Source organism: Pipistrellus hanaki (genome assembly GCF_964339955.1).
Source record: "Pipistrellus hanaki genome assembly, chromosome: 7".
Classification (NCBI taxonomy): domain Eukaryota; kingdom Metazoa; phylum Chordata; class Mammalia; order Chiroptera; family Vespertilionidae; genus Pipistrellus; species Pipistrellus hanaki.
This window is the reverse complement of record NC_140509.1, coordinates 52,236,095-52,249,987: the sequence shown is the minus strand read 5'-3', so window position 1 is coordinate 52,249,987 and position 13,893 is coordinate 52,236,095. Positions and strand designations below refer to the sequence as shown.

The 13,893-nt window shown below is 46.1% G+C and overlaps 1 protein-coding gene across 1 annotated transcript in view; it reads left to right on the top strand.

The window, feature by feature from the left end:
- The window catches only part of PREP (prolyl endopeptidase), a 103,937-nt gene that overhangs the window by 52,479 nt on the left and 37,565 nt on the right, over window positions 1-13,893 (top strand). Inside the window, exons 8-9 of the mRNA XM_084890532.1 lie at window positions 8,351-8,542; window positions 13,135-13,332. Of these exons, the coding sequence (XP_084746658.1) occupies window positions 8,351-8,542; window positions 13,135-13,332 (390 nt within the window). The remainder of the gene's footprint in view (window positions 1-8,350; window positions 8,543-13,134; window positions 13,333-13,893) is intronic.

Genomic DNA, 13,893 nt, shown 5'->3' with positions numbered 1-13,893 from the left:
TGTACTTTGTCTAGACTTTCATTAACTTGTCTCTCTCCTTTGTCCTTTTATGCTGAAGGTTTGATTATTTTAGATTGATGAAATTTTCAGTGCTCCCCATGTCTTTATTTTCAAGCTTTCATGTCATCATTGAAAATTGTCTTTCTCCCGCCTAAGAAATTTAGCTACCCACGAAGATGAAAGGAAGCTCAGTATTTGTCAGACACCTACATTGTACATCCAGCCGTCTCTGGCTAGTGCAAAGCAGATGACCTCCTGTTTTTAGGTAACTGAGACAACATTGACTCCAGGTTCAGGCCTGGCAGGACTGGGCATCTTAGGGGGTTACAGTGGAAATGGAGAGAAAAACATTCGAGAACCTTTAAATGATTGATCCAAAGTTTAGCCAAGTCATCTGAGCATTAAAAGCCAGACCAACAGAGGAAGAGGACTTCTGTGATGGGCAGGAGTTATTGGAGAACACTGTGTGTGTCACAGTGACTTTGCCAAAGGTGGGGGGAAAGAATGGGAACAGCAAGAGTAGTATAAAAATATGAACTGTGAAGTAAAATAAGAATGATAAAATCAGTATTTTTGCTAACTTTAAAATTAGGGATTAGAAGGGCTTTTTCTAGGAAAACAGCTGTGTGCCATGAGAGATGAAAATTAAACTTGAAAAGTTCACCATTAGCAAATCATGCTGTTCAAAATCCACATTTAGCTTATTTGTCATTTGAAGAACATGGATTACTTGGCAGAGTAGTAAGTATTGCTTATTTAGCATTTATGTGGGCCAGATTCTGGGTACAAATTTAGTTGTTTCGTCTTCTCAGCAGCCTCTGAGGAGCACGTGCTGTTATTCCTAGGAAACAGGTTGGTGAAGCCAGTTAGCTCTCCTGATGCCATTTAAAGATTCAGACCTATGTCAGTTGAACTCCCCAGCTGCTGTTCTAACCATAGTTAGAACAGTTGGCATTGATTTTATCATCGTTACATGTCAGAACTATACTTTGTAAAGTATAAAAACAATTCTTAGCTCCTGTTTTCTTAGAGAGCTTGCAAACAGTTTCTATGAAACGTAGTGAATACCATTGATTTTTTTCAGAGAAAGCAGTATAAGTAATGAGTTGGCTCTCAGGAAAGCATGAGATGGCTTACTTTAAGCTAATCATCACTCAACAAATCATTCTCCCACCCAGAAGCAGGTTTATAAAAAGTAATTTTAACTTGGATGTAGGGAAGTTTAGGAATTGAATTCTGTTGGCTTCAGAGTGAATAATGCCACTTACAGACAGGAACCTCAGAAAAGGGGAGCAGACAGGGAGATGGTTAGCGAGGTTACCAGTCTATTTTTAAAAGTAATTTTTCTGTTTTCCATTTAAATGAATAATGCTCTAACGTGTGCATAGCAAAACTGAATGAGCGCCATTCTTCAGCCCAAATGCCATTTCCTTAGAACTGTGTCAGGTCCAAAGCCCTGAGGAGCAAGGGCTTCAGAAAGGAAAAGGATTTATCGAGCTCCCGTCTTAAACACACTGCCCTGTGAGGCCTGTACTTCCCACTGCTTTTCAGGTTTACAGCTGGATTTGTATAAATCCAGCCACTTTCCCTAATCTGCATAAACGTAAGACTTACTGCATCTACGTATGACCAAGGTTAATGCTTCAGAACGTGGGTGGCAGATAAGACCACAAACTTTGATTTTGTACGTGTGTTCAGTGGAGCGTGATTATTTAAAGCGTGGGCCACATTTCCAGGCTCACCCGATTAAGTAGGTACTGGAGGAAGTCTCCACTGTGTTTGGCTTTTGGTGGATATTTCAGTGACTTATTGCAGAGGTGGGTGGGGTCATAAGAAATACCACTGCAGTGGCCACGAGACCTTTTCAAGCAGAAATCATAGGATGGTTACTTTGAGGACTGAAGGGTTTACATTAATTACAAAGTGTTTTATTGCCAGGGGAACACTTAAGGAATCTGACATTTCCATGAATCAAGATTCTGTCTCTATAAAAGTCGTAGTCCAAAAAATTATGTTGAAGGTTCTTATTATAAACAGGAGGCCCAATGCATGAAATTTTGTGCAAGAGTAGGCCTTCTGTCCCCCGGCTGTCAGCACCGGTGTCCCTCTGGCACCCGGGTCCCGGGCTTCCCTCCTGCTGCTGGCAGGCACCCTGGACCCAGGCTTCCCTCACAGTCCCGGCTTCGTCAAAAGGTCATATGGAAGGATGTCTATTCTAATTAGCATATTATGCTTTTATTATTAGAAATCAACTAGAGGCCCAGTGCATGAATTTGTGCACGGGTGGGTTCCGGGGCCTGATTAGGGTTGGGCTGGCTAGGCGGAGGGGCTGCAGGCGATTGGCTGGTGGAGGGGCAATTGGGGGTGGGGTCAGCCATGGGGAGGGGCTGTGGGCGATCGACCAGCTGGCCTGCCCCTGAATTGGGTAGGGGGGGCAATCGGGGGTCAGCGGCCGGGGGAGGGGCCCTGTGAGGTTGGCCGGCTAGCCCCACTCACAATTGGGGGGTGAATCAGCGATGGAGCTGGCTGGGGAGAGGGTCCATGGGCCAGTCAGAGTGGTGGGGGCTGATCATGGGTGGGGCTGGTCATGGGGAGGGCCTGTGGGCAGTGGACCAGCTGGCCCTGCCCCAAATGAAGTGAGAAGGGGGGCTGATTGTGGGCCAGCGGCCTGGGGGAGGGACCATGGTTGGTTGGCCGGCCCTGCCCTTGATTGGAGTAGGGGGCTGATTGGGGATGGAGCTGGTTGGGGGGTGGTGGGGGCCCATTGGGGTGGGGCCATCCGGGGGAGTGGCTGCAGGCAGTTGGCTGGCTGGCCCTGCCCCTGATCAGGGTAGGGGGGCTGATCTGGTGGGGGCTGTTGGGGACAGCTGCTGGAGGTTTGCCAGCCAGCCCCACCCCCTATTTGGGTGGGGAGTGATCGGGAGTGGGGCCAGCTTTGGGGAGGGTTGCAGGAGGTTGGTTGACCGGCCAGCCTCACCCCCTGATCTGGCCGGTTTGCTGGCTGCAATGGGCGTCATAGTGACTGGTCGTTCTGGTCATTACAGCATTCCGGTCACTGGCTTTTATATATGTATATATATATTTCTATTTATCTGCAAATTTTGCATTGGCGGCTAATTTTTTACTTATTCTTTTAAGAAATAGTTTTTAGGGTTGTTTTTTTCTTTTAAAAACATATTTTATGTAAACTAAGATAGAGGTTGGTTACCATTGAGTGGTCACCCATTTTTGAGGTTAGCCGTTTGAACTTGAATTGCAGAGCTTAACCTTTTATGAAAATTAATTGTATGGACTTCAGTTTGAGGGAGTTAGTCAAATTATATATTCTGAATAGCCTCTTAATTGAAGCAACTAAGATGCTGTAACAACTTTATAAAGCACATTTCTAACCGTATTGCTGAGTTGGCACACAAGAAGAGAACCCATAGAGACTAAAGACAAAGGAATCCTGGATGGCTCCTGAGTGTGTCTGCTGGGCTGTGAGGCTGAGCTTCCCTCTGCTGGCCACTAGGGGCATGGGAGACAAGCCCTGGGTCTCCATGGGCGAGAGTGTAATGAGAGAGAGCCTCAGTGTCAGGGTGACTGAGAAATAAACCTGGCAGAGGTAGAGTTGGGGGGTGAGGCGGAGGTAGGGTATAAGAAGGAAACCTGCCTGTCTTTACCTTGTCACTGCGGAAGGGGTGGGGTAGGCAGGATGTCAGTGCTCCTAAAACATGAGAAAGGCTGACCTTCACCTGCGTGCAGGTTGTCTTGATCGGCCCTACGAGGTCCAGAAATCCTCATACCAAGCGTTTAATTTAATGTGCTCCCAGTTTGGTTGTCTCCCAAGAGGCAAACAGAAGGCTAATGCAGATCTTCTCTGGAAGAGTGCCACTTCTACTGAGGCTGGTAAGATTCCCACAGATAGTGTTTCAAGGGGAATCAGTTCAGTCAGAAATCACAAAGCCAATGAAGAAATTTACCAGCACGAGAAGTAGAGCCAGCAGAAACACCACCATGGAATTATCAGATTCCTAATGTAAAACTAGTACATACACTTTTAAGAATAAACAATGTTTTGCTTTTACAAAAAGTAAAGGAGAAGCATGGTGGCAAAGCAAGAATCAAGTTATTTCAAGAAAAGAAAAGAAAAAAGACCTAACAAATTTGGAAGAGGACTAAATAGAACTTCTGCAAAGAAAGTTATGATTATTACCATTAAAAATTCAGTTATAACGTTAAAGGCAAGATTAGACACAGCTGAAGAGAGAACTAATAAATAGGATATAAATAAAAAGAAATCAACTAGAACCATGGTCGGCAAACTGTGGCTCGCAAGCCACATGCAGCTCTTTGGCCCCTTGAGTGTGGCTCTTCCACAAAATACCATGGCCTGGGCAAGTCTATTTTGAAGATGTGGCATTAGAAGAAGTTTGTTTAAAATATTTGGCTCTCAAAATTGACTAATGAGTTTGCAGATCACTGAACTAGAATATATCCCACCAGGAGGTGGAAAGCATGTTAAGGGATATGGAAAAAAGCAAATCTTTTTGGAAATGATAAGCTACATGATTGGGACCAAACATTCTACAGAGGACAACTGGTCCAAGTTGTTATCATGAAAATGATATGGCTGTCACAATAGACTTTCAAGTAAAAAAGCATAACCAAAGAGAGAAAACTTCATAATCATAAAAGATTCTATCAGGTTTTTTTTTAATCTATGTTTATATATAAAATCATGATTTCACATTACAGAGAGCAAAAATTAATACAAATCCAGGTAAAAATAGATAAATCTACAATCCTAGAGGAGCATTTTAATAGCTCTTTTCTGGAACTGATAGAAAAAAAAATGGCCCTCTAAATCAGTAAATATATAGATTTGAACAATAAAACTTAATAGACATTTAATATATCACACCCAAAAGCTGCAAAATACACATTCTTTTTAGTCACATACAGGAGCATTTAAAAGTCATTTAAGAGAAAAAAAATTAGGCGATAAAGCTTTTCTGAACTAATTTTAAATGATTGAAACCAGGCAGAGCATGTTCTTTGAGCGCAATTGGATTTGCCCAAAAGTCAATAACAATGACCAGAGGGTGAAAATCTCATAAACATGATGTCACGTGAAAGAAGTCAGATACAAAGAATGCATGTTATATGTTTCATTATATATGAAGTTCAACAATAAGTAAAATTGTGTTTAAGGATACGTATTAAGGCAGAAAAAGAACAAAGAGAATAGGATCACCATAGCATTCAGGCTGGTGATTACCTTCAGGAGGGCGGGGGGCTTGGCCAGAGCATCATAGCACAAGAAGTTCCTCCTCATTCTGTTATCAAAAGCATGTTTATTATCCTTCGGTGCCGATTCTCCCAGCTGTACTTGTAGAATGATATTGTCAGCCAAAACCGGTTTGGCTTAGTGGATAGAGCGGACTGAAAGGTCCCAGGTTCGATTCCGGTCAAGGGCATGTATCTTGGTTGTAAGTACAAGGGGTGTGCAGGAGGCAGCTGATCGATGATTCTCTCTCATCGATGTTTCTAAATCTCTATCCCTCTCTCTTCCGCTCTGTAAAAAAATAAATAAAATATATATTTTAGAATGATATTGTCAGATTCATTAAAAGTCTCATTTGGATTTTGATTGGAATTGTGTTAAATTGGTAAATTTTCCCTAGGATTATTTGCACCTTTGAAATAGTCTTCCCATCCAAGGATATGGTGTGTGTTTTCAGTTATTCAGGATTTGTATGATCTATTATTTTGTTGTTTTTAAGATTCCTTAGAAGTTTAGTGCTTTCTTCATATAGATCCCACATTTCATGTTAGTGCTTTCCTAAACATTTTATTGATTGTGCTTTTATTGTAAATGAGCTCTTCCCCCAGTCCTCCCTTTTTTTCTAACCGGTTATTGCTAGTATATAGGAAAGTGATAGTTTTTTTTTTAAAACTGTTTATCTTATTATTAGTTTTCATTTCAATTATTGATTTAAAAATATTTGTTGAGGTTTTGTTGTGGAGTAGATAGGTATTAGTAGTCACTTTAAATTTTTTTATTAAATTCTTTAGTGTTTAAAGTATTACATATATCTCCTTTTTCCCCCATTGACTTCTCCCCAGCCCTCCGCCCCCTCTCCCCACCATGCCCTCACCATTACCCACATCTGTGTCCATTGGTTTTGCTCATATGCATGCATACAAGTCCTCTGGTTGATCCCTTACCCCTTCACCCCCCGCCTTCCCTCATGGGTTGGACAGTCTGTTCGATGCTTTTATGACTCTGGTTCTATTTTAGTTCCTCAGTTTATGTTGTGCATTATATTCCACAAATGAGTGAGTCATGTGATACATATCTTTCTCTGACTAGCTTATTTCACTTAGCATAATGCCCTCCAGTTCCATTCATGCTGTTGCAAATAGTAAGAATTTCTTCTTTTTTATAGCAGCGTAGTATCCCATTGTGTAGGTGTACCACAGTTTTCTAAGTCACTTTAATATTTTTAAAATCTTTTTTACTAGTGCTAGTTTACACTGAGAAGACTAGGCTTATCAAGGGATAAAGAGATTGCTCAAGATCACACAACTAAATATTGTTGAGCTGGAGTTTTAATCCAGTTGTGTCTGACCAAGAAACTCGCTCTCTTTTTAATCATGGGATATTTTTCTTGATGAATTTAATTCGACAGCCAATTATATAAAGTTATTATACTCTAAAGATGAATGAGATAATAAATGTAAAACTGCCTTGAAAAATTCAAGGACTATAAATGAACTATCCAAATTAATGTAGCAATTTCACTGTGAAATTGAAGCCAAGAGATTAATTGGAGAATAGCTGAGATCTGGCATTGCCTTCCAGAAGTTTAGAAGGCGTAGAACTCGTTGTTTATAAAACTTGTGAGATGTACACTGAACATACTGTCTGATACCTTGTGAAGCCGGTGTCCTCCCAGTGCGTTTTTTAACGTTAAAAGTGGCGTTTAGAGAGTCATTTAAATAACAGTGAGCCACATTTAAGATTCTTTTCATGATGTCCATCTCTAGACTACTTCTTAGCACCAAGGGGCTGGGAAATGCTCTTTCATTCAGCACCAATTTTATTTTGCACCTTTGAAGTACCTGCCACTTCCTTCAGATGCTAAGTATTAACTCCTGAATAGAAAAGACAAGTTACAAACAGGCACATAGGTACATTGAGAGAAGTCCTGTGAAGAAATGGTCTGGGTACGGATAAGAGGTTCCTGGCCCTCGGAGAGCGAGCCACGCCGAGGAAATGCCCAGTAATAACGCCTTGAGGCATGTGTGGAGGAGCCTGAAAAGGCCCGCAGGTCAGAGGTGCAGCGAACGTTGGAACGAGCTGAGGTTGGCCAAGTGGAAGGTGCTTGTTCCTGAGCGGTATCTCTGGCCTTCACCCAAGGACTGTGACATGCGAGACCAGGGAGACCATGAATAGGAATTTGATTTTTTTTTTAAATATATTTTTATTGATTTTTTTACAGTGAGGAAGGGAGAGAGATAGAGAGCCAGAAACGTCAATGAGAGAGAAACATCGACCAGCCCCCTCCTGCACACCCCCACCGTGGATGTGCCCGCAACCAGTGTACACGCCCTTGACCGGAATCGAACCTGGGACCTTTCAGTCCGCAGGCCGATGCTCTACCACTGAGCCAAACCGGCTTCAGCAGGAATTTGATTTTACTCAAAGAGTAATGGGGACGTTTTTAAGAAGGGCACCAACATGAACCAGTTCAGGATATTCCAGTATAGCGGTAATGCTGTAGCTGCTAATATTGAGAAGGTCTGGAGTGGCTGAGGGAAGGCCAGGCAGGAAGCTAATCTGTAGACCAGGGCAGCCTAACTCTTGGTCGTAGAGGCTGTCCTGTGAGGCGAAGCACCTTTCGCGGTGTCTCTGGCCTTCACGCACTGGACTCCTCTCCCCTTCCAAGTTGTGACAACCAGTCTGTCCCCCACGGTGGTGGAATGACCCCAGCTGAGAGCCCTGGTGTAGACCCAGCGGGAATGGGTGAGGACCGGGCCCGAGTGAGGGCAGTGGAGGTAGAGAGAAGTGCTCCCGTTTGGGAACAGGCTCAGGGGGAGGAGGACTTTCCCCCCCCCCCCCCCAGTTTCCATGGGGCAATGTTCACATCTGCCAGGCTTTTCGAAGGGCGGGGGAGGGAACTCCTCCACATGTTTTAAACCTTAAAATGTGCCCATTGTCCTCACTCTTTCTCAGACCTTAGATCTTCCAGATAGTGTATCTACTTTTTCTGCAGACACATAAGATCTGCCCTCTCTTCCCCATGCACAAGCCACGCCCTCGTAAGCCCTGGAGAGGTGACAGGGATGCTTGGTCTCTTGCCAGGAATCCTAAAGTGGGTGAAGCTGATCGACAACTTCGAAGGAGAATACGACTACGTGACGAACGAGGGGACGGTGTTCACGTTCAAGACCAACCGCCATTCTCCCAACTACCGCCTCATCAACATCGACTTCACGGACCCCGAGGAGTCCAAGTGGAAGGTGCTTGTTCCCGAGCACCAGAAGGACGTCTTGGGTAAGACTGCGTGCTGCTGGAGAACGGTGCTTTCGCGGCGTCTGGTGCGCACATCAGCACACCGGCCTGTCTCTCGTCCTCGGGGGGCCCGTCACAGGGTAAAGGACCCGCAGCCTCTGAGCTCTGGGCATGAGGTGTCTAAACAGTGCCACCAGGTTTGCACTGCAGGACATCTTCGTAGTGACTACAGTATTATGCAGGGTCATCCTAATTATGAAGATAGGAATCCAGATTTTCTAAAGGGTGCTTTTTTTTTTTTTTTTTTTTTTTTAAATATTAGTTGTCTTTGTGTAATAATCCCATATAATAAAAGCATAATATGGTAAGTGTCCTACCAGTCGCTATGACACGCACTGACCACCAGGGGGGCAGATGCTCAGACTGGTAGATTAACTTGCTACTGGGGTCTAACAAATATGGACTGGGTGAGAGAGTTGGGCATGCCCTGAAGCCTTCCTATGCCCTCCCCAGCTGGCCAGCCCCCGTCAGCCCCAAGAGGGATTTGGATTGGGGTGAGATGGCCCCCAGGCCCCCAGTCGCTGGCCAGGCTAAGGGATCCCACCCATGCACGAATTTGTGCACCGGGCCTCTAGTATGATAATAGTCACGATTAATTTTTTAAACCATTGGATTTAGCAGCCTTAGCTTTTCGCTTTTGAATAACCTTTGGCTGTTTGTATTGTACCTATTAGAGATTGTAGGGTGGGTGTACAGCCCCCTTATTAGGCAAAGAGTAGACTGTTGTCAGATTGAATTGAAATCCGGTGCAGTTGCTGCTGTGTGCCCTGAGGTCCATTAGCCTTTCAGGAATCTCACCTCTGTGTCTATCCTGTTTCAGGGTGCCCTTATGTCCCCTCATTCATTTTCTCTGTGATGTTCCCAAAATGGTATGCTGTGTTATCAATGGTTCATTGCCTGAAAGCTGGATTTGATTAGAATGAGACTCACCAATTTTGCTACAAGTTTTTTTTTACACAAAAGAAGAGTCCAGTTATCTTCAAGTTAATGAAGAATTTTGGTTGGACGTGAACTTCTGCTCAGTGGGTTCAGTGGGGATAAAAGCGAGGGCTACCCCAAAATAGGAAGGTGTAAGGTATATAATTAGGAAGATAAATCCTTTTGACACCTGCATAGTGTCTCGGCTGAAGCGGTCCTGGAAAAGTGAGGGACTCTCTCCCTCCTGGCTCAAGGCCGTGCTCTCTGTGCCTGGCGGGCACTTAACCCTGGCCTTGCATCGTGGGGAAAGGGAGAAGGTGGTCAGATGGTTACGCCGACTGCCTCCGGGATTGCTGCCATGGGCACCCCCTCTGGGCCCTTCCCTCTGCATGGACGTTGGCCCAGGAGGAAGCACTGCTCTGGGTCTTTGCTCCAGTTTCTGCCCAGCCCCTGGGCAGCTGGCTGTACCCCTCACCCTCTTCAGTCCTGAGCTCTCCACAGCCCAGCAGGCGAGTGTGTTGGCCAGGACCGAGAGGACCTCATGCTTGCTCTTTCTTGCAAAACCCACATCTGCACCTCCAAGGCAGCAGCCCATCCGTGCTCTCCCTCAGGTACTCAGTCCCCCTTCTCCTGCCTTCCAGCTGTCCCAGTCCCTTTAGCCTTTCGCATAGAAGTGGACGCTAGTGCCGTCTCAGGCTGGCTCTCCCCAGTGGGGAGAGGGGCTTGCAGCATGACTGGGCTTTCTCCAAGGAAATCTCTTCACTTGTCTCTCCAGAAGCTTCCATGCGCTCCGTGCCCTCATTTATATTTGGGTGAGGGGTCTGTGAGTCAAGAAACAGGTTTTTGGCCATTGAGTGCATAGTGATTCTGGGTGCCTGGTGGCTTCTGTCCAAACTGAGACTGAATGGCCCCCTAAGGGTGGTAAGAGCTGGGCATTTAGTGAGTGCCTCTTGAGTGCCACTGAACTGGCCTCGTGCTGGCAGGTCCCAGGGAGACTTTGGTGACACCAGTCTTCCTGTATGGTGTCCTGGGTGGTTTTCAGACACAGGGCAGGTCGGGTCAGTGCTTCTTGAATGGGGAGCTCTCAGAGACGTAACTGTTTCCCAAAGCCCATGACTTTTCCGCCTTTTAAAGCCCCCCTAAAAGTGGCTTGGCTGTGCCTTAAGGTGACATCCTATTTCACCGGTGGGCCTAATGAAATGCAAATCACTGCCCAGAGACGTGGGGGTGATATATCTGTATAACCGTCCTTCTGGAAGCTTATAAGCTCCTTGGACTGGAAAGGGGAAACCTTCACCATTCCCTGGAACTCATCAATCCCGAGGGAAGCGCGGCTGAGTTTGCTATCTGCCATTAGCACAGAGTGCCCAGTGGAGAATAAGAACTAGAGATGAGTCATAAAGCACAGCCATAAAGTCAGAGCCGTTATTGATGGTGCCCGCAAATCTCCTTGTCCTTTCTTCTTCCCTCTGTCTGTTTATAATTCTGATGTGCTTGCAGTTAACACCAAGGATTCCTTGACAGGTAATTTACTTCTGTTTTTCCTCTCTGCTTTCTGTAAAACATTCAGGCCACGTGAAATATATTACTTGATTGAGGCACTTTTGTTTAAAAAAAAAAAAAAGTCGCACTGGAGAAGGAGCACAGGACTCGTGGCTGGGCAGGTTCTTTGTCTTTCCCGAAAGAAGGGTTTGCTGTGGTGGACAGCTAACCGATGGGTGCGCTGGGGGTCCTCAGAGCTCCCTCTGGCGATGCCTGGCTTGTGCTGATAGCTGCTAATGTTAACAAGTGTGAGCTACTAGTTTCGTGGGTTTTAAAAAATGAGCATGTGGCCCTCGCCGGTTTGGCTCAGTGGATAGAGCGTCCGACGCCTGTGGACTGAAGGGCCCAGGTTCGATTCTGGACAAGGGCAACCCATCTATGAGTCTCACATCGATGTTTCTCTCTCTGTGTCTCTCCCTTTCCCTTCCACTCTAAAATTCAATGGAAAAAATATCCTCGGGGGGAAGGTGAAAAATATTAGTAGTAAAAGTGAGTTTAAAATGAGCCGCGTCAAGGATCCCACCACTGCACTTTCCCGTGAACCGAGAAAGGCTTGTCCCCGTGGTGCAGCGGTTACCTGCAGCCCTGTCCTCCCATCTGTCCGTGCATCACAGCACCTCTCCCTCCGGGCAGCCTGGCCTTCCCTCAGGCTCATCTCGTCCAGAACGAAGCGGATGGTGCCCTGCGCCTGCCCTTCCTTCTGTGTTCCGCTCCCTGCCCTCCCCCAGGGCTGCCGCAGGGCCGCACTGATACTGCATTCGAAACCCTGGGAGTGAGGAGGGCGCTCCCTCTACCTGACTTCCCATTTCCCAGCCACCAAGCCCTGGATTCTTGTGGGGTACTTGCCTTTCATATTTTTATTTTTATCTTTTGCCTTTCATTTGTTTTCTTACATCTCCAGACTTGATCCACACTGGTGTGATTTCTTTTTCTTTTTTATTTTATTTATTTATTTTTTACAGAGAGGAAGAGAGATAGAGAGTTAGAAACATCGATGAGAGAGAAACATCAACCAGCTGCCTCCTGCACACCTCCCACTGGGGATGTGCTCACAACCAAGGTACGTGCCCTTGACCCGAATCGAACCCGGGACCTTTCAGTCCACAGACCGACATTCTATCCACTGAGCCAAACTGGTTTCAGCTACACTGGTGTGATTTCACTGGCTTTCTGAAGGCGTGTTCCTCCTGGTCTCCCCTCGGTCTCCTGTGCACCCCCATTGTTCTGTGTCCTTCATGGATGGCCTCTCTGTTTGTATCCCCTTTATCCAAACAGCAGCTCCGCAGTAACTGCCGAGTCTGAACTACACCCCGCTCCTACCCAGCTCACCGAGGCCCCCTTCGATCACCATTGCCACTCACCCCCAACCTTTTTCTTCTTAAAAGCAGCTCTCTCACTTATGTTTTTTTTAACTCCCTCCCTTCCCTTTCCCTTCCTCCCTCCCTCTCTTCCTGCTGTGCATTCATTTGTTCATTCTCCTCCCTTTTCTCTCTCCTCATTCCTAGCTGTGGCCTGTTCCTTTGGCCGCCTGTCTTCCTGCCGCCTCATCCCGCTGTCCCTCCCAGGCACCTCCATCCCCACCCCTGTCAGCACTTGCTGAAAGGCTCTCCCTTTTTTGGGTCTGCAGCCAACCGGTGACTCACCTTTGTCTGCACGTTACCCGCTGTGCTTTTATCTGATTGTGTCCTCAGGGCAGAGGTGCTGGCACCTTGCAGAGGACCTGGACTAGTCCAAGGGCTTGATACATTTTTGTTGAATAAACAACCCCAACGGAAATGGGCTGTGATTTGGTGGTGGTTGTTTTCTTTCTTTTATTTCCTGTAGCATGATATTAGACACAGGATAGGTAGGCAGCTTACGTATAGTACACACCTTACCTGGAGAATCACAGCCCCCAGCCCAAGGTGGGGAGTATTTTGTTTCCTCTAAACACCACAGGGACAGTCACTTATTAGAGGAATATGCTGGAAACTAGGTGAAGGATTAAAAGCAGTTGTACAGTCAGTCACTTAGCATAGCACCCTGGAGCTCCAGAACTGCTGTCCGGTAACGTGGGTGTGCCATCCACGCCTTTGCAAACCCGCCTGAGGCCTTGTCTGTCCCTGTCTTTTCAGAATGGGTGGCCTGCGTCAGGTCTAACTTTCTGGTGCTGTGCTACCTCCACGACGTGAAGAACACGCTGCAGCTCCACGACCTGGCCACGGGCGCCCTGCTGAAGACCTTCCCGCTCGAGGTGGGCAGCATCGTGGGCTACAGCGGGCAGAAGAAGGACACCGAGATCTTCTACCAGTTCACGTCCTTCCTGTCTCCAGGTGAGTCCTCCCACCTCCAGACTCAGACTGATGCTTTCGTTTCTTTGGGGAAATGGGAAAACAGTGCTATGAGGTTGAAAATCACATGTGCTGTATTCCAGCCAATTCACTTAATGGGAGTAAAGCAGATGGCTCAGAACCAAGGGAAATGCAGCCGCCGAAACTGCACCGTCATTAGTTTTGTATCCTGAGTCCTGAGTCTGTTCTGGGGACAGGACCAGCTGTTGTTCTAGGTTGATGAAATAAATCCGCAGGAGCAGGTATGATCTTCGATTCAGCCTTGGTCTGTGTGGACCAGGCCAGTCACAGCGCACACAACTAAAAGCTTAGAATAAAAACGTGTGGCCATAGCTGACGTCACAGTTGTTTCCTAGAACAAACAGAATAAATTCTGCAGTTGTTAAACTGAATTAAAGATAAGTCTGAAAATATAGTCTTGCATCATATAGGGCGGGAAAAACTCACTTGGTCTAATACAAAGAAAACATGCTCATCAATTGGACTTTTACTTTGCATGTAAATTTCATGTCGTAAATTTTACCCAAAGTCAACATAGCGGTC